General features: G+C 32.7%; 2 protein-coding genes across 5 annotated transcripts in view; one reads left to right on the top strand and one right to left on the bottom strand.

The window, feature by feature from the left end:
* Nucleotides 7,791-9,670, top strand: LOC109363070 (dof zinc finger protein DOF5.6-like). Its single transcript, XM_019609243.1, has 2 exons — nt 7,791-8,088; nt 8,403-9,670. Exons 1-2 carry the CDS (start codon nt 8,035-8,037, stop codon nt 9,288-9,290), a joined length of 942 nt encoding a protein of 313 aa, XP_019464788.1. The 5' UTR covers nt 7,791-8,034; the 3' UTR covers nt 9,291-9,670.
* Nucleotides 11,004-19,981, bottom strand: part of LOC109362480 (pantothenate kinase 2-like) — a 10,768-nt gene continuing 1,790 nt past the window's right edge. For 2 of the 4 annotated variants that reach the window (XM_019608294.1, XM_019608295.1), the window contains exons 5-22: nt 19,659-19,778; nt 19,448-19,542; nt 19,271-19,364; nt 19,015-19,146; nt 18,268-18,380; nt 17,973-18,165; nt 16,598-16,806; nt 16,317-16,361; nt 16,163-16,211; nt 15,456-15,538; nt 14,287-14,403; nt 14,043-14,106; nt 13,628-13,774; nt 13,367-13,525; nt 12,880-12,963; nt 12,038-12,232; nt 11,881-11,952; nt 11,004-11,266 (exon numbers count right to left, since the gene is read on the bottom strand). In XM_019608294.1, the coding sequence (XP_019463839.1) occupies nt 11,177-11,266; nt 11,881-11,952; nt 12,038-12,232; nt 12,880-12,963; nt 13,367-13,525; nt 13,628-13,774; nt 14,043-14,106; nt 14,287-14,403; nt 15,456-15,538; nt 16,163-16,211; nt 16,317-16,361; nt 16,598-16,806; nt 17,973-18,165; nt 18,268-18,380; nt 19,015-19,146; nt 19,271-19,364; nt 19,448-19,542; nt 19,659-19,778 (2,061 nt within the window). In that variant the 3' untranslated portion in view covers nt 11,004-11,176. Of the gene's footprint in view, nt 11,267-11,880; nt 11,953-12,037; nt 12,240-12,743; nt 12,790-12,879; nt 12,964-13,366; nt 13,526-13,627; nt 13,775-14,042; nt 14,107-14,286; nt 14,404-15,455; nt 15,539-16,162; nt 16,212-16,316; nt 16,362-16,597; nt 16,807-17,972; nt 18,166-18,267; nt 18,381-19,014; nt 19,147-19,270; nt 19,365-19,447; nt 19,543-19,658; nt 19,779-19,981 lie in introns of those variants that run through there. The other 2 variants (XM_019608297.1, XM_019608296.1) reach the window with 2 other exon arrangements.

Genomic DNA, 19,981 nt, shown 5'->3' with positions numbered 1-19,981 from the left:
CCTCGATGGAAATTAATAGCGAGGCTAGGCAAGTGGGAATTCAGGCCTTTGATGTCAATCCGTGTCACAAAAAAGTTTATCATATTCATCTCACTAGCTATAGACATGTAAATCCCCAGCATAAAAAATAAGCCGACTTCATGAAAAATAAAATAAAACATTCATTAAATAATTAAATGGTTTTATTTTTGGTTTTGCTAACTATAGTAATCAATAATAAATATTAGGAGAGATAATCATGTACCTAAAACTGAATAATTTCATACTAAAAGATGGAAATAACTTTTAGTATAAAATAAAATAAAATTGTTCTCAAGACAAAACACTTGTATTTATTTCTTAGCTGGTCCACAAGTGTATATTTATCTCTTAGCTGATTGTACCAAAAGCAAAAGAAGGTGCCTGTCTTGTGTCACTTTCACTTTCAATAATGCTTTTCCACTGTCTGTAGAAATTTGTTAACTTGTATTGCCATGAAAAGAATCATCCAATTATATAAGAGCTGAAGATTATGCAAGTGTGAGGAAATGTAAGACAATTACAATACACAAAATTAATTAAAATATACTTATCAATTGTATATTAATATGTAGCGAGTATAGTCTTCATGTGGAAAATATAATCCATCTTACGTTCTTTCATATTGTGAAAGAGCAAATATATACTATATGGTTTGTTCTGGCCATTTGGGGCTTACGAATTTTATGGATCCACAAACTGACAAAAGTGTTTCAATGCTAATTTGGAATATTGGTTTTATGTGCTGAGCCTTTGACAAAACTGTTTGATTTTTCATGAGCAAAATAAATCTGTTGGGACCTTGTTCTTTCATGATCATACATTGAATCTTCTATATTACATGACATGTGGAATTCTATAAAAAAACATTCATCATAACAAAGTAAAAAACATATCGAACACCAGCTAAGTAAAAGTTGTTTAAATCATATGATAATTTTTGTTATTCTTAATATCATCCCTAGAGTAAATAATCATTAATGAGTTAAAAATTAATTTTATATTGAGAAACCAAGTATTTTGTATATTAATGAATAGAGGAGTTAGTTTATATATATATATATTCTTAACAACTTATGAGTGATCTCAAAAATGTTAAAAAGAATCATAAAAAAACATGGTAAGCGTATGCCTTATAGACAATAGACATTACTTAAAAATCGAATATACAGACTTTACCTTGAAAATTATACTATTAAGTACATTATGCGTTTAAAAGTAGTGATTTTCACTATATGATTTATACTTTTAATTTTATAAGCAGTGTTATTAAGTAGTAGGCGGCTACCTGATTAGACCAAGATAGGCACGGTCTTACATCTACGTGAATGACTACGATGAGCTTCAAAGAAATCAAGTTCTGTATTACAGAATAATGCAATTATCTTGTTCTGCCTGTACCATAAGCCATAAGGTCAACCAAATTATGTTTATAAAAATTGTCAACTAATTTATAAAGAATAAAGTGAATTTTTCAAACACGTAAAATAACATGAGTTGGTACACTTCTGAAAGGAAATTAGAGTAGGATTGAATTTATAAAATACCAAGAAAATATTGGGCTTTGCCTTAGGCAAGTTGAGGAGACGAAGTTGACGTATATATTATATAAAACTGCTTAGTAATTATTCCAAAGAACATTGTGTAATTGAAGTCCTCTAATTAACGTGTGCACAAGGAAACTTGGCTAAGATCCCAAAAGATAATACAGAAAGGTTACACATGGAATTTGGTGAGGAGACTAAGAGCATTGCACCGTCCTCGATCTTCTAAAGTTATATGATGTTAACCGCTAAATCTGCGATATTTAATTATGGCTGGACCTACTACCCGAAGATCATAACGGCCCAATAGTATGACTGAGGCCCAATTCTCAGAGACCAAATCCAGATGAAAACTAAACAAGTTCCTACTTCATTCCTTTAAGGAAAAGTACCATAAGGCATCATCAACGATCATTGATGGACCTGACAAGCCTGTTAATGTTGGGATATTCCTAACTCGAATCAAATCCTCACATTAATAATACATTAATCATGTAAATACTCCATTAGTGGGTAAAGCTCTTGTTCCACAACAACCCAAGTGCCTCAAATATTTAAGGAATTTGTCAGAACATGTGGCATTCATTATTACTATAAATCTCAATAGAAATTTATATATATAAATTGGTGTTAAAAGGCGACAATCAAAGTAAAACTAAAACCTAATGAGTATGATACTCATGCCATTAGTGGGAAAAGCGCTTTCATCTTTGGAGGAGATCTCGTCGATAAAAGAGAGTAGTCATTAGAAGTTGTCTTGCTTCTCTATGACATCAAGAAACTACTTATTCACCTGAGTAAGGATAAAATGCATTTTGCATGTAGCTCTAATAGATATTAATATTACAAATCATGATTTTCATTGGATCAAAAATTATATAATTTAATAATATATACATTGTTAATAAGGTTGGTTATAATTATATATCATGTTAATAAAATGTTTTGATTTAAATTTGTACTAGTATGTGATTTGTCTATATCACGTTAAGCTTGTTGTTTGAACTTACTAAACCATACCTATTAGAATAATTATTTTGTCTTAGAAACAACTTCTATTGTTTTTCGCCTGTCATTGCAAATTCAATTTATTGGCTAAAAAATCTTAAAGTTGTAATTCTAGAATTCAAACCACTCTCATTAGAGGTACGATTCATTTAAAGCTTTAGTCCATTTTCATGGGAGCATTCTCTCTTTCTTTTTAATAATGGGTTGGCTCACAAGTTGTTAATTCCTTCATGAAATAACATGATATTCCCTAAGGTGAAATATGGTTGGATCCATAAATATCAATGGCCTACTACACAATGATTGTTTTCACACTTAGATATTTGAATGACTAAAATGTGGGTACTTTAAAACCAGTCGTCCCTTATCTTTAGTTAAACTATACTTAAAGGGAGTGAATGGGTCCTTAAACAATACAATATAGCAAAAAAACAACATAAACTATAGTGGTTCTGGTTAGACAGATAACATATGAGGGGACAAAAACCAACAACCATCATGACACTGCACACTTATAGTGGTGGTGGATAAAGATCCTGTCCAGTTTCCACCCACTGCCCCATAAATTCATCCATCTATATAAAAACAAAATACTTCGAACTCAGAATTTATTGCAGACATTATCATTCCCCTACACTTTAGTTTTACCTAGTTCCCTGTCTGTGCCGCAGTCACCGTTGGCAGTGTCCCGCATGCACATATCTACCTATCACTTTACTATTTTCTTTTATTTTTTTACACCAGTACTAACATTTTATTTTCATAAATGTGCATAAGGTTAGGGGTAAGGCATATATAATACTCTTTAATAAGCACATGAACCAAAAGAGCCAGATACGTATCTTATTACACATATAACCGGCATTTAACAATGTAGATTTAATTAAGATATTGATTTGAAGTTCATAACAGCTATAAACAATTTACTGGTCTTAATTGGGTGTGGGGAGTTATATGTGGGGACATATAAAAGTAGCTAGGGGCTTTTTAAATTGGATTATGAAATTATGCTTGCATCATTTTGTACGTGATTGGAATGAAAACTCCAGAATATGGAGGAAAAGAACTTTCATGATGGGGCAAATGATCCCTTGGATTAGAGCCAAAGTACCAAATTGAATGCACCATTTACGAGGCATAAGTGTTCGAATTTTTGACCAACATCATAACGGGGACCATACTATACCATTTTATTCATATAGCTTACAAGGCAATTGGTAAAACAATCAAGCAAAATGGTTAGCATATCTTCTTGCACTGACATTTATTCTTACAAGCTTCCCATTAAGGTAAACTGTGGGACCAACATGTTACCAATGTACTACTCCAGTACTAAGGTAAATTTTACATTTACGCTAGGATATCATTTTTCTTGTGGAAAAAAGTACTCATGGAAAAATATGAAGTATATTTTGTTGTTGTAAATATGATGTAGGACTACTATATTTTGTATGTATGGGAGGGGAGTGAATTCAGAAAACATCACATATCTCATGGATATGAATAATGAAAAAGTAAAAAAAAAAAAAGTGGGAAGTATATGCTCTATGTACTCAAATAATTAACACCCTATTTTATTAACCAAAAGGAAAGGGAAAAATTCATAAGATCAAGATGAAAGAAGTATCTAATTCCAAGGGAAAAAAGATTATACAATTTTGGAAGAAGAAAACCATCTTTAAATGTTTTTTTCCCAGAAAAACTCAAGCTTTTAAATGTGTGATCCCTTTAAAAAATATTGTGTGTGATGACTTTGCTTTGTTAACTTTCATTTTATTTTTATGGAAAAGAAAAGAGGGGGAAAAGCAACACAATCGCAGCAGGAAGATACGTAGCTTGAAGAAGAAGGCTGTGTTGGTTTTTAAATTTTGCTATAGCTATCTCAAAAGAAGATACTTATTGTTATTTTATACCACTGATGTACAAAGGCATATTCATGGTGTGTGCATATACACATGGCAAAAAGCCAAGAATCATTAAATTTATGATCATATATAAGTACAAAAACCTAAGTAGTAGACGTCAAGACGTGTAATGATGAAGTGAAATATTTTAATTTTTTATTTAACAAAAATGTTATTTTTCTAGTAAATCCAAATAATTTACTTCCTACTTTGTCTCTTTTAATGCTGGTGAATATCATGAGAATCCAATATTAAACTATTCTATATATATATATATATATATATATATATATATATATATATTTTTTTTATGATAATAGTATCATTTTATTATAATTAGAAGGATAAATATGTCATTGAAGATTTTGTTTTTCTTTGTTTTTTCTCTCCATTGATGGAGAGGATCCTAACTCATAAACAATATATACGTCTGGATTTCTATGGTATTTGAAAGGTTTGGTGTTTAGTACTGAGTTGTCAATTAATTATTCAATATTAAATTAATATATTTACCAATAAATAATGAAAGAAATAGTAAATTAGTTTTCTACTCTACACAAGTAAATAATATGCTTTTTATTTCCTTCCATATTAAGAAGGACCTAGAACAAAGACACACTAATCTGGAGAAATAATGTCTTTTATTTCATACCAACTAGCAATAATAAGATGCTTATGATTGAAACAATAATCATCTATAAGGAAGACACACTAATCTGGAGAAATAAGATGCCTTTTATTTCATACCAACTAGATAGCAATGATAAAAGATGCTTATGATTGAAACAATAATCATCTTTGTACTAAAGCAGATAGAAGACAACAATCTATCAATGGAAAAGTAAATGAAAGCAATAATTTTAGCAGTGCATTTTTGTAACTGATTTTCTTAATCTTGGCATTTAGACTACTTTAAGATTAAATGTGTATTCAAAAAGTAAAAATAATTAGTGCTTGTTTATTAAAATTTAACTAATAGCAGTAACATAATCATTCAAACTCATTTTGCTTAATAATCAATTAAACTCATTTTCAACGTTTAAAATAATATATATATATATATATATATATAATATTTTACAACTAATTTAATTGATATATAATTTTATTTAATAAATAGTTGAATCACTAAACCAATAACTCACAATTGTGGCTGATTTTGATGATGAGTACAATTTTATTTTTTAATAAGATGGCTAATAATTAATATAAACCAAAATCAATCCAAAACTCCAAAAACAATTATTCATTTTACAACACACGACACACAATCGTTAGAAGAACCCTAGAAAGTAGGTAATTGTGCGAGATTTACGTGGTAGAATTCAGACTTTATTCACCCGACAGAGCGTGTAGTTTGGATACTGTAGTAAACTGAGATGTATTAATCATGCTATAACTATCTTTGGATAAAGTTACCTTCCTCGTTGCTCTTTCAGGTGTCACCCTTCTAATAGAAGTTTCTCAGTTTTTATTCCCAAAAACTCCCGCCCCTAGTCTTGGAATTTATTTCTTTCATCTTTCAACTTAACTCAAGTTAGTTAATTTAAAGAGTTTAAAATCTAGCACTCTAAAGTTTTTTATATTGTTAGTATATTATCTACCATTAATTTGTACTACTTTTATTTCAATATATAAATGCTAGATAATTTGTTGATAGTATAACAAATATTTATAATGTGAGTGTACATATTTAATCACAATTTAAAATATAATCAAGGAACTGGACCTTTTGTATTATCATATTAAAGTTGCTGTTATTGTGGTAACTATACTTTTTAGTGTGTATAAAATTGAGGTGCAATTAGTATTCTAGTTGAGAAAAATGCAATAGATGAAGGAATGGAATAAGGTATGGGAAAGGGTGAGTGTGAAGGGTAAAGAAAAAGAAAGAAATGGGAAGAGGGAGAGTGAGAGGCGCGTGGGGGGGAATATATCCCTTGCTTGTGGGAGGAGGAAGAGTGGGGTCCAATATGTTTGGGACCCTCAAGTAGAGTGATGTATAGGTATGCGTTATTTCTTTATCGGGGACCCAAATATTCTTCTAAGCTTCTGTCACTTCAGATAGGACTACTGTGACGTATCTTATCTTCTCCCTATTCCTGTCATCCCAGAACTACCTATATCCTAGTCTATACGAGTATATCTTCTCTAATATAATTTGTATTACTCAATGTACTATAAGTTATGATTTGTGATAATTTTTTTAATTTAAATATATTTTTCTTAATTGTATATAGAATAATGTTTTTTGTGTTATAGTAGATATATCCCTAATCTACCCAAACATTATTTACGGATGTGATTGTCTATTACTGACTGGGATATAACTCAAACCGTTCATTTCATTAGTAAATAATTGGTCAAGTTGAGATTAGAGGGGGTGGTGACTAGTGAGACAACCCAAGACCCACTACTGTTGACACTGACCTTGGTTAAGACTTCAATGTTCATACTTTAGTGAAGTACACCATCGATTTTGTTATCAAATGTGTATATTTTACTTATGGTATGTATCATTGAGTTGTGATATAATATCAATTTTCTTCTAACAATTTGGTGTTATGTTTTCTAAAACAAGAGAGTTTGACCTACATTATAAGTGTTCTTATCAACCAAGTCTTTATATCAACACTTAAATTTGATTAATCAATCACATTTTTAAATTTGTTAAGTGTGAGAAAGGGAGAGAATCCAAACACTAATAATATGATTAGAAAGTGAGAAATATGTGAAAAATAGATAAAAATGTATATAATAAAATATTCAACATCAAATGTTAAAATAGTAGAACTACCTTTTTCTTTATTTGGGAGTAAGTTTTACACAAAAAAAAAGAAACATTCAAATTAATTTATTAGGAGTAAGCTTTACACAAACAAAAGAAACATTTAAATTAATTAGATCAATTAATTATAGTATTAGATAATTAAATATTTAAATTAGTTATCAATTAATTATAAAAATCAGTTACCAATTACATGTCTAAAGAATGCTAATCTGTAATCTTAAGTGCACTTCCTAAATCTGAAAGGTAATGTTATTGATAATCCTAACTCATTTTCAAACTACTTTTGACTAATCATGAGTTTTAAAACAAACACAATGATTGTTTCAATTAAAATGTAGATAAACTTTAAAGTGACAGTAACTCACCTCATATTTAATTTTAAAACTTATGTTCTTATGTCCCTTTTTCAAACATCACATTTACATATCATCTTTCTTTTTAAAAAAATTATCATCATATAATGTCTTCCCTTTCCTACATCATCCCCATTTAATATTTTTTGATGGGCATATCCAAGAATTTCTCCCTTATATATAATAAGTCCCAACTCCCAAGTAGCACACATTGTCATATACTACCGTACTATACCTACCCTTCCCCCAACATATCTATCTCACTCAACACTTTCACATTCATTCTTCATTGTCTCTTTCACCTTACACTAACCCCTCTTCAATGCTGATCACAAAGTACAAGGGCACTTAAGTTAAATTATACACACTACTGATTAGAAGGGGTAGAAGGTCAGAGTGACATTATTTGCTTGTGAATGGGTTTCTCCTCTCTCCACGTCTGCATGGATTCATCAGATCATTGGTTGCAGGTATATTCCTGCATACATAGTCCATGAAAATTGATATTTTCTTCTAATTATATATCTAATATCTTAACTCATCCTCTCATATATATGTGTCTGAATGGATCGAGAAGTAGTACATTGCTCCCTACCAGTGTAATTTTTTGAATAAAATGATGAAAAATTTCATGCATCATTTTACTCATAATTCAAAAAAATAATCAGCCATCCATATCTCTTTTTTCTGTGACTTGTGTATAGCTAGAAACCATATATAGTGAAAGTATCATTTTCATTCACTATATACTCATTGCTTTTTGTCTCATTATCTAAAATGTCAGGGCACAATTCAGGAGGAGTCCAAGTTAGATTCTTCAACTTCATCATCTGCAGCAGACATGCTTACATGCTCAGGACCCATGATGGACATGGATCAAAGGAAGCTAAGACCTCCAAAAGACCAAGCACTCAAGTGCCCAAGGTGTGATTCAACTCACACCAAGTTCTGCTACTACAATAACTACAGTCTCACCCAGCCTAGGTACTTCTGCAAGACTTGTAGAAGGTACTGGACCAAAGGAGGCACTCTTAGGAACATCCCTGTTGGTGGTGGCTGTAGAAAGAACAAGAAAGTTTCCAATTCCAAGAAACCCAATAATAATGACCAATCACCTATTACTCAAAACCAACCACATCAAGGACTAGTGCCTAATTCTTACCATCTCAACCCCAAAGAATGTTTTCAACTTCCTTTCCAAGCTGATGTGCAATTTTCTCACCTCAATGATTTCTTTGGGGCTAATGCTGGGACACTCGGAAACCCTAATTTTATGGAGAACCCTAAGCCTAACATTTCTAGGAATTTTGATTTTTTTGGGAATAATGATCATATGGGTGTGGTAGGTCTTGGGCTCGGAGATCATGCAAATAGTTACAATGGGTTGTTACCAACAAATTATCAAGGTCTTTCCTTTGGAGGAATGTCCCTTGATGGGAATAATGGTGGAACTAATTACTTAATGGAAACGTGTCAGAGATTGATGCTGCCTTATGAGTCAGGTGATCTTGGCCAAACTGGTTCAATTGATGATGTGAAGCCAAACCCTAAGGTATTGTCCCTTGAATGGCACAACCAGGGTTACTCAGTTCCTGAATATACTAACGGTTCAGGATCATGGAGTGGCATGATGAACGGCTATGGATCTTCCACAACAAACCCTTTGGTCTAGAACTAATCTCACTGCTCATTCATGATAATCAACGGCTATAAGCTATCTCTGGGATTGGTTAATTTAGTCAATTACGTTCTTATATATATATTGATGGAGGGTTCTTTATATGTTTCTTTGTAGTGTTTGTTTCTTATTACTTTCTTTATTGTTAAGTGGTCTTTGGTTTCTATTGACTTATCTAATTAAAGAGTGTGAATGAGAAGCTTTAGTGTCTAAATATACTGCTGTGGTTGCTTACTTTTTGATTTATATATATTCATGTCTTTGTGTGCAGCACGCCTCTGAGAGCTATAGGATTATGTTGTAACATTGAGGATGATATGGTAGTTCTCTTTTAAGGTTAAAGAAATGCAGAAATACTATATTTCTTTATGAAACTCTTATCTCTATGTTTGTGGTTTTTTTGTTACATGTTCTTAAAATAAATGAAACATGTACTAATTATGCTCTATTATCATGTTAGATTTTTTTCACGAGTTATAACCCCTTGTGCAAATGTGTTTACGCTTCAATTTCGAAGTTGTTTCCACAGCCGCAGAATATATAAGCTTCGTAATGATACTAGCACAAAAGTTTTTCTTGCTAACCCTTCATTGACTTTAAAGTAAATTCATCAGAATAATTCAAGAAAAGGTTATAATGGATCAGCCAAAGTGTAATCCAATTAATAAATTCACTCTAACCTTTCAAAAAAGTAATAATTGACCAAAGTGTTATCCAATTATTAAATTCACTTGAACCTTTCAAAAAAGTTATATTTGAACCAAATTTGTTGTCCAAATATTTTCATCAGAAGTCTGTAAAAGATTACTTTTATAGTATGAAAGAAAAATTTGTCTTATGTTTTTTTTTAAGAACAAATTAATATGTATACAAACAATTTATGTATTTTTAACACCATCAACCCACCATCCAACATTCATATGTTAATTATTATTGACTCTCAAACAAAACTAATACAATTAATGACGTATGATGTACTATCAGTGTAAAAAACGATGCACGTGTATTAAAATCTTTCAACCAATGCTCTCATACAATATGTTTCCGCTAAAGATTATAATATCATACAGCAACCATTTATTTTTAAAAATTATTATATTCATTGTTTTGGCTCAAAGTTATTAGCAATTCATTATGAAACGATTATATTACTTTAGAAAAGTATCATTTTATCCTTATCTAAGGACTTTCTATGTTGCCATATAAAAATGAATTTACTCTTTAATCACAACTAATAATATTTAGACAAAATAAGACATGTTTAGAGTTTTTTATTTAACGATATTTTCTTGTTAATGCATGTCTGCTTGCCATATAGTTCGTATGTTCAAAGTGCATTACATTCAAAGCAACTTGAGATTTATTAAATGATAAGAAAACATATTGGGATTTTTTTATTGTAATGCATATGAATTAAAATACAAACTTTATAGAATAAAAACAAAAAACATAGTAAAATAAGCATTAAACATGAGAAGGTGAAGTGAAAGATAATTCTTCATAAAAAACGCATTCCTTATATAGAGATGTGAGTTAAGATACATGTTTTTGCAAGCCAAGGCTTGTCACAGACATATAGAAATTAAGTACACACACCATAAGTACTTCATTAAACAATTTTATACATGTCTAATGTCTGAACAGAGTAGCCATGACATGAATTGCAATTACAAACAGGTATACTTTAAACTTATTTGGTCCAGTGAAGATTTGTAAAATTTATTCTATAATTTGTGTCTTTCTATCCACTACATGACATCACAGTATCTTCATCATCCAAAGGCATGTGGATAAATACATTTTTATCTATTTGGTAATGTTTCATTGTATTCTGCTCTCATAATTTTCATACATAGAATGCTGACCATACATAGAAGCTTTCAGTTAGCAGGCTCGTACTTGCAAACACAGTCATATATGTTTCCTTTAACCAAAATTTCAGCCAATCTCTGGTTTTTCACCATTGCAAGCTGCCAAAAAGGAATGTGTCAAACAAGCCACTTGTACCTAAATGCTTCTAATCAAACACAATGGCTAGCATGCAGTGGATAGGAATCAACTTCATTAAAAACTTCCCAATTAAACAATGCAGTTTGACATTCGAAATAACATAAAATAGTTACAAAAATAAAATACTACATCCACGACACCAGTAAAGAAAATATAAGAATGCCATTAGAAATGACAGAAGAAACAATTACTGCGAGAAGTCGAGAACTATTACTGAGCTGCAGCCTTGCAAGTAATTCAGCTTGCAAAGATGATTTGATCAAGTCAGCACAGAGACAAATGCACAAGTAGAAAGATTTGAAAAATACGGGTGTACTTAAAACGGCAGTAAGTCATAAGGATAGAGGGTAGAAAAAAATTGTACATATAATCACAGATATAGCCTAGTTATGAGACAGTTGAGTTCAAGAACCCACATAACCCCCAAGGCAGTTGAGTTTTCAAGTTTCAACACAAAGCAATCATTAAAGAAAGGAGAACAGAAAAACTTAGATAGGCATCAACTTAATTAGCAACTGTAAAATGAAACACAACAATGAAAAGTATAAACCAAATATAGAGAAGATGATCATACCTTCAAGGTATCACACTTGAACCGGGCATTGAGGTTGGTATGAAGAGCTCTACCCATCCCTTCCAAAATTATCTGATGAGTAAAGAAAGCTTAGAATAAGTTTCACCTTGATTTGCATAACTTCATAATTACCAAGTAAACAGAATGATTCTCCTACCAAATCGGCATCGTTAGCAGCTGCAGCCAGCTCAGAGCTGACCTGTCTTAAGTCTATACATGGACTACCACACCCATTCTCAACAACCATCAAGGGAATGGTAGACAAGTTTTCTTTAGAACTGTCTAAGGTATTAGTCATTGCATCCACAAGCAAGCCTCCTGATTCCGCAGCTCGCCTTAGAATGTCACAGTGCTGTAAGCTAGAAGAATTAGTCAACTGTTTTAATTAATATGTAATCATCATAGATACGGTGGTTTTGGTGAAATAAACAAATTGAAACCAAGGTTAATAATATTTGGATCTTCCAGCAACACTTTTAATTAACTACCAAATAGATAGTTTATACTTTTGCCAAAGGTACCACAATAAATATTTGATTCTAAACAAATATTCTCTAGTCCTCCTTTTTGCAATTATGAGTAATGCTAGACTACTTAATAATTCAAATTGTAAAGGTAAGGTCTACAATACAAAAAATGCATGACATTAGGGAGGTGTGTTTCATAAATTCATGCATCAGTTCATTTGAATTTTAGAATACACATAAAGAGAAGGACATGAGGTGAACTATGAAAAAATTATTAGAGCAAAAATCAGGGCCATGATATGATAGGTATTGAAGCTTCCCATATGCATGACATTAGGGAGGTGTGTTTCACTTAAGAGAATTCCGTGCCAAAGTCAGTTGCAAGGGATTTTTTTACTGGGACTTAGCAAGCATGGCTCCATCAAAGGGAACTGATTGACGTCTAAGAAAGACAGAATACTTTTATGGGGCTCTCCTAACAACTCAAGTATTACAGATATCAACAGAGTAAAATTCATAAAGATACACAAACCTTAGCAGCCTCGGCAACAATGTCGGGAAGCTCTTTTGCAGTCACATCATTTAAAGCAGGAAGTGAGTTAGCAACCAGAACCACCTGCACTCATCCATTATTGTGATGTTCATGTCATGTAACACAACTCATAGGCACAAGAACAAGTCATTCTTGACTCATAGCAGCTTAACCAACACAGATAAATCATAATTCATTTGATGCTAGCAGTCACAATTTTGCTTGACATGATAAATCAACTTGTGCACAAAAACCCACAGGATTTTTTTGGGTAGGAAGGGGATGGGGCAGTCAGGAGCCAGGACTTGGCATATTTCACGAGATTTTAGTTGATAAGATTGCATTTACTTTTATCAAGGGAACAACTATAGTTGTGGGACATCTTTGCTCAACCAAAACACCGTCAATTAAAATTGGCATGGCTGAAATTCAAATAAAGTAATTCCTTAAGGGGAAATTTAGTCTTCAATGAAGAAAGTGAACTCACTTCAGTTCCACGACGAAGAAGCTCCCGTGCCAGGGGAAGCATCCCTAGAACAATGTCAGCTCCTGAATTATCCACAAAAAGTAGAGCTCTTCTATGCGGGGTCGGTTTCTTGTCCCCACTCCCTAGCATTCTCTCTTTAAAGGCATCAAAATCATCCACCTATATGACATAATGTTACCTTAATATTCAACAACCAACCATTAAATGAATTCAGAATTCAAGTACTGTATGTCTTAAGTGGATATGTTTGATTCCACCAACCTGCCAAGGTCTCTGCATTTTATTGCGACTCATTCTATAAATTTCAATAATAGTTCCTTTATGATAAAGATCCACACATGCACGAGATCCCCAGTCAAAAATGTTTGCAGCAAGAACACCTTCAATTAGAGTAAGTAGTCTTGTTTCCTGAAACAAAGGAGGCTTTCAGATTACCTGCAAACTTCATTTATGAGAAGCTAGGGTTGTTTAGGGATGCTGCAAAACTAAAAGCATTGCATAATTGTGAAAGACTGAGTTGACTCAACATGTCATCAAAATGAAACTCACTTGGACTGTGCTACTTTTACCCTCTTGACATATACATCAAACACATGTTTGCTTATTAATTGCATATAGAAGTCATCCATACTACACGTGAAAGAATAAATATTGGTTGCTCCTTATGTTTGCATACCTCATCCAGACTATCAAGCTCCATCAGCAAATCAGGTAAAACAGCAAGTGATGCCTCATTTTCCCTATGATATATATATAAAAATATGAATAACAAATTTAAGTGATGAACAGCAAGGAAATTGTCAGAAGAATAAAGGTCTAAATATGGCATGCACTTATGTTCAATATGACTGCAGTGATGTTTTCTTCTTTCATTTGTTTTTAGATTCAAATTGTACGTCTAACGTTTATACCATAATTACCTTTGCTTTATACTTATATAGGCATCAACAAAATGGAATTCTCTCAAGCACTCTTCCCTCATTTCTAATAGCTTTGCCAAGCCTAACTTCCCATATGCAGCAGGCTCCTCCATCAACCTATTCAGTTAGTGTGGAAATTGATCAGTAAAAAAACATGCTAATCAGAATCAACAAATTTAAAATATTTCTTGAGCTAAACAGATACTGTGACAGAAATATTGGTACAAAAACTGATCTGAATAGAACTGAAACTTAAGAGCTTTATGTTTCAGCTAAACATATATGCAATGGCCTACAGGAATATGAGGTACTGACACTAGTAAAATAATCAAAGTCTTATAATCACTTTGTGCCACAAAAGAGAAAAGAACTTATCCACCACTCAAAAAGAAGAAAAAGATAGATAGATAGATAGATAGATAGATAGATAGAGAGAGAGAGAGAGAGAGAGAAGGAAATGGAGCATAAATGGAAACTTGATCACATGGTTGATCATATGAAAACAACCAAGTATACTATGCATGTTCTGACTATGTTTAGAATGCCATTGGGGGAGTATACACATGAAAACAGAAGGTTAAAACTCAGTGCGATCTGGAAAGAATAGGATTTTACCAGTAAGGAAACTAACCATCAAGAACTAAATGCAGATATCATGGATTAAAAATATAATTTCCACAACCCTTCATCTTACACACTTAATAAACTCAGTCTCTTTATCCACAGGCTTTAACTGGAGGAAAAGTTATACATCATAAAGTTAAGAATTTGGGATGTGACAGGGTATTTTAGCCCATCTATTTTGACATGATTGGTATATTTATCACAGGTACATGCAAGACAGTTCTTTTAAAAACCAGAGTCATGGAGCTCAGCAACTAAAGTTGCTTCTCACACACTAAAGTTGCATCAAATACGCTGGAGAAGAGCTTGACTCACAAAAAATCTTCCTAAGATGTTAAGAATAATCAAATTGATTGAGTATGATAAAGATCAAATAGAAATGGTTTTAACAGAAAGTTAAGACTAATGCAATTGATTAACCATAGAACAATTTAATATTGTCTTCAATGGTATTATAAGTAAATCTACGTCAGGATGAGAGGATAGGTAGGCATGCTTCGGTAAAAAAAAGTAAGCCATGATCAGGAATCTCATGTGAACATCACCTTGCAAGATGGGCAGAAAATGCACGAGCGAAAGCATCACCTCTTCTTTTGGCATCATCAGTCCCACCTTCACTTGCGACAGCCTGAAATATTTTATTTTAGAACCTCGCAATCATAAACTTACTTACAAATGAATGTCAAACTGTTCTCCTCCCCTGAGACTATTCATTTATGCTGCAAACAATATTTGGTATTTAACAGTCTGCAATATTTGTCATTAATTGATGCATATACTTGAGATGAAAGTCATACTTTAAAGTAAATTTTGTTGTTCTTTTTGGCCTCTATATGGTTCTAAGGTTAGTTAAGGGTTGTCAGGTTTTCTATAGGGATTTCTATGTTGGAGATGCAGAGACTGGCGGGCTTTGCTTAATTGATTTTTCTCTCTTGTTTTCCCTGTTTACGTTTTCTGGTTTGTGTATACAGGACATCTAAACCTCTGCTTCTGTAGTTCTCCTTTTGTTCCATCTCTTCAAAAAGCTTAATTTTTTAATATAAATATTTAGACATGTGTAAAAAAAATTATACTTATTCAATACCACTGATATCTTCTGTATTATCTTTCACATATCACAAGCTAGTATTATCTTTCATACTTTAATTTCTTATCATGTGCATGGATGTGTCTAATTATATTGCGCCTTTAATGTACCAAGAGACACCAAACACATGCACAAATGCTAGGTGTTTTAAGACAACATGATTACCTTATCCACAAGATCTGGTAAGTGCTCTGCCAAAATTGTGAGCCAATACCTACATCACATATAATTTTTGCATTAGCCACAGAAGCAAAATACTAAAAAGCCTCCATTAACAATTAAGTAGAATATTGTTCACAAATTATAATGATGTCCTTACTCTAATTCACTGTGATCTGAGATATCAATAGTATTAGGCTCATACCTGTAGAGACACAATTTTTGTTTAAAAAACAGAACCTTATAAAAGTATATTATGAAAGAAGTAACACAACACTTATGAATAAGCAAGCGAACTATAGTACAAAAAATTATAGCCTGGGTGTGTGATAGTAAATAAAATATAAATATAAAGGCTGTGTCCCAAACAAAACCACACAAGATCAGCTGAAAAGATTTTTTACTTTCACAAAAGCCACCATGTGGAGTAATTATGCATACATTTTTGGGTCTGCTAATAATGGAAACACCTCCAAAGTTGGTACTAGGTGGAGAACACCAACATTTAGAGCACTAGCATCAGATCGCAGAGTACTTCCTTTTGATAAAGGAACTTCAAAACCCCCAAGTCCAGTAGTTCGAGGAAGAGCCATCGGTACAGGAGCAGTTATTTCAGTTCCCATTTGCAGAAACTTTTCCATCCATGAAATCTGCACCGGAACGTTAAAAACAGACTCAAACGTAATAAATGAAAACATACAATATCCTAATAGATTTAACCTGCTTCTGAGCATAAGTTTCAAATTTGTGCAGACTATGCTTATCTCAACCCCAAAAGCGACCTCAAAGCATAAGGGATGCCCAAGCATTATAAGCAAATTTTAGTCATATTCCCATATGATATGGGACTACCTTAACAAACACACACACCTCAGCCTAGGACCGGACATCTGGGGCATGAAGTTTGCAGGATTAAAAAAATGCGGGTGAGGGATGCCCAAGCCTCATAAGCACTATTTGGCCATATTCTAAACAATAAGAAAAAGAACTTTTAAATGACTCTAGATGGCATATGGTGTCCTAAACATGTAAAGAATTCGCTTGAAATGATGGCATCAATCCTACAAGATTTCAAACCCAATAATAAGGTTTATCTGACATGCTCATTTTCTGCAAATATATACTTGTCAGGTACAACATAACCACTGCTCCTTCTATACATGCTAAATTCTAATTCAAAGTTTGTCAACATTTACGGTTTGATTGCTTCTTTTATTCAAAAGCTTCAAAACAAAACACAGCAGAGGAATTTGGTGCACTCCAGAAGTTAACAAAGCAAAAACCTTTTTACTCACTACACTATTACAGTATTGTTAACACAGGGTAACCGAAACACTATCGAAAGGAAAGAAATGGCAATCCAACTAAAACACCCACCACATAAATGGTAACAACCAGAAATTCTTAGGGTTTACAGAACTATAACCAAGTTTAATATATGCAAACACAAAGGACTGTTTTCATTATTTATTTTTAGATTCCATACTTTCTGACTTTAGTGGGCAGGTAACTATTCCAACTTGATAAAATGATTCCTTCTAGTGGATGACATGACAAGTTATTCAAGATAATCTCACTAGTGGAATCATTGGAGTTACTTTAGTAATTTTATTATTGCAACTTCAAGAGAAACCCGACACAAAAAGTGGGGCCTCGTTGATGGTAATGAAATTGATAACCCAAAAAACTTATACTTGTCAGTTATTAAGTTGGCTCCAGGGTTACACCATAACTGAAAAGAAAAGTAATGATTAAGTTCATTCATCTTAAGCAGACAACCAGCACATATCAGACTTATTCAATTCCTCTTACTTGCCTTCTCATCCAAATCCTTAAGTGGTGGGCCATGAATCTTGCCCCCTGTATATGGAGCACCCATTGGGAATCTTTCAACTAACTGATGCACCATAAGGTCATCCAAACCATGCTTTTCATAGCTCATAAATGCACCTAAAGCTCCAAGAAATCCTTCATGTCGCAAGAACATTGCTTGTGCAGCCCCTTTAGACCTAAATGACAAATATAATAATTAACTTCGACAAGATTTAATAGTTAATTAGAAGCAAATATAAATTAAACAGGCACGCCAAACCATTAGGCAACTTATGTACCAGAAATGAACTGCAAAAGAAATAGCGTCCATAGTATAGGCATGACCCCTTATAAAGAATCCTCCAAAAAATATACGCTTCAACCCAAATCGCATTGCATTCAAGTGAGAGATCTACACGGAAGAGATAAAAAGAACACTATCGATCAGAGGTACTCAATGGAAGAACAATTAGTGGAGCATAACACGAAAACTACTGAGGGAAGATAATCCTTATAATGACACTAAGCATGACCCAGAACTAGTGTCATGGGTGATCTTCATTGCTTAGAGATGTGTGCCTCCAATCTTTTTTTATTTGGGTTGTATTTGGATCAAAATATTTTCTAAGAAGAGAGTGAATTCCAAAATCAACACATTTTAAATCTCAATCAAAAAATGTTTAGAAATTCTAAAAGAACTAATGTAAACATTTTATCAGCATGAAATAAGTAGTTTTTGACAACAAAAATGAAATGTTTAGTAAATATGGAAACATCCTGAAAACAATATATTATTTGATTCATACATATTATATAAAGTGAAATTTGACAACATTCAATCAACTAAACAATGACAACTGCATATTTTTACATGTCTAACTTATCTAACAGATACTCCAGAAATTTTTTATTATTAACAAGAGTAAGCTGAATGAAATTGTAGAATCATTAACCAATGTGTTTCAACTTTCGAGAACTGTAGTATACACTTTTCAAGCTTGAACTAGATATAAAGATAATGGATAAAATTACAATTCTCAACTCACCTGGCCAATATTGTATGAGATCATTCGTAGAAGAGAGAGTGATATATCTTCAGGTCTGTAATCTTCAAGCTCCTTTTTTTCTGATGTAGCCTTGCCAAAACTTGAAGCAATGGTGCTAGCCGATAGGCCAATCTAGGGTTATTTAATACCAGTGAATACAAACTCAATCTAATCCGTATATGAAGTTAACTTGGAGCAGTTTTTTCTTCTATGGGATTAATATCTATATGGCAATATGATTAACCATAAAATTTACCTTAGAATAGTCCATGCCACCATAAATGTCCCCAACAAGCATGTCAATGTTTCTATTATCTCCTTTCTGACTCAGCTCAAGCAACTCATCAAAGCTGGAATTCATTTAATAAACCCTTTGGCAACAGTTCAAATATAGCAGTGGGTAAAGATAAAGAAGGACTTGTCAGAAAACAACCTCTGGCACTTTGTTAACAGTCTTCCCAAGCCCCAATAAGTACCACCACCAACATTTGTCCCACTAACCCTCTCAAATTTCCCATCCCCGTCAACCTATGTCAGCCCGGAGTCCCAGATTAAAACGACAGGTTATCACCTGAGTGTCTTTTATGAAACATAAACCAAATACATCTTAAGTTTAATAAAATGAGGAAACAAGACAAATGTACCTTGATTATACTAACACCAGATCCAATATTAACTAGAAGATAAGGATACAGATCATTATGATCAATTTGAAGAAACTCTTTCTGGCCCTCCATGTGCGTAAAAGCTTCATGGCGAATTGCCTACTAAGAAGCAGTAGAACATCTAATTAGCAATTATTGATAGTTGATTATAACAACTACAGATAAGTCAGCTAGAATGAATGAATTGAACCCTTCACGTGTTCAAAGGATAGAACTTGTTTTCTTTCAACAGAGAAGGGCTAACATATATCTCAACCAGATCCTGGTTAACATTAAGATATATATATATATATATATATATA

This window comes from Lupinus angustifolius, chromosome LG12, assembly GCF_001865875.1.
Source record: "Lupinus angustifolius cultivar Tanjil chromosome LG12, LupAngTanjil_v1.0, whole genome shotgun sequence".
In the NCBI taxonomy this organism is placed as follows: Eukaryota; Viridiplantae; Streptophyta; class Magnoliopsida; order Fabales; family Fabaceae; genus Lupinus; species Lupinus angustifolius.
The sequence above is the reverse complement of the archived record's forward strand: the minus strand, read 5'-3'. Positions and strand labels throughout refer to the sequence as shown.

Coding starts and splice junctions, on each gene's coding strand:
- LOC109363070 (XM_019609243.1), top strand. CDS start 8,035: ATGGGTTTCTCCTCTCTCCACGTCTGCATGGATTCATCAGATCATTGG. Junction 8,089..8,402: donor CATCAGATCATTGGTTGCAG/GTATATTCCTGC, acceptor CTAAAATGTCAG/GGCACAATTCAGGAGGAGTC.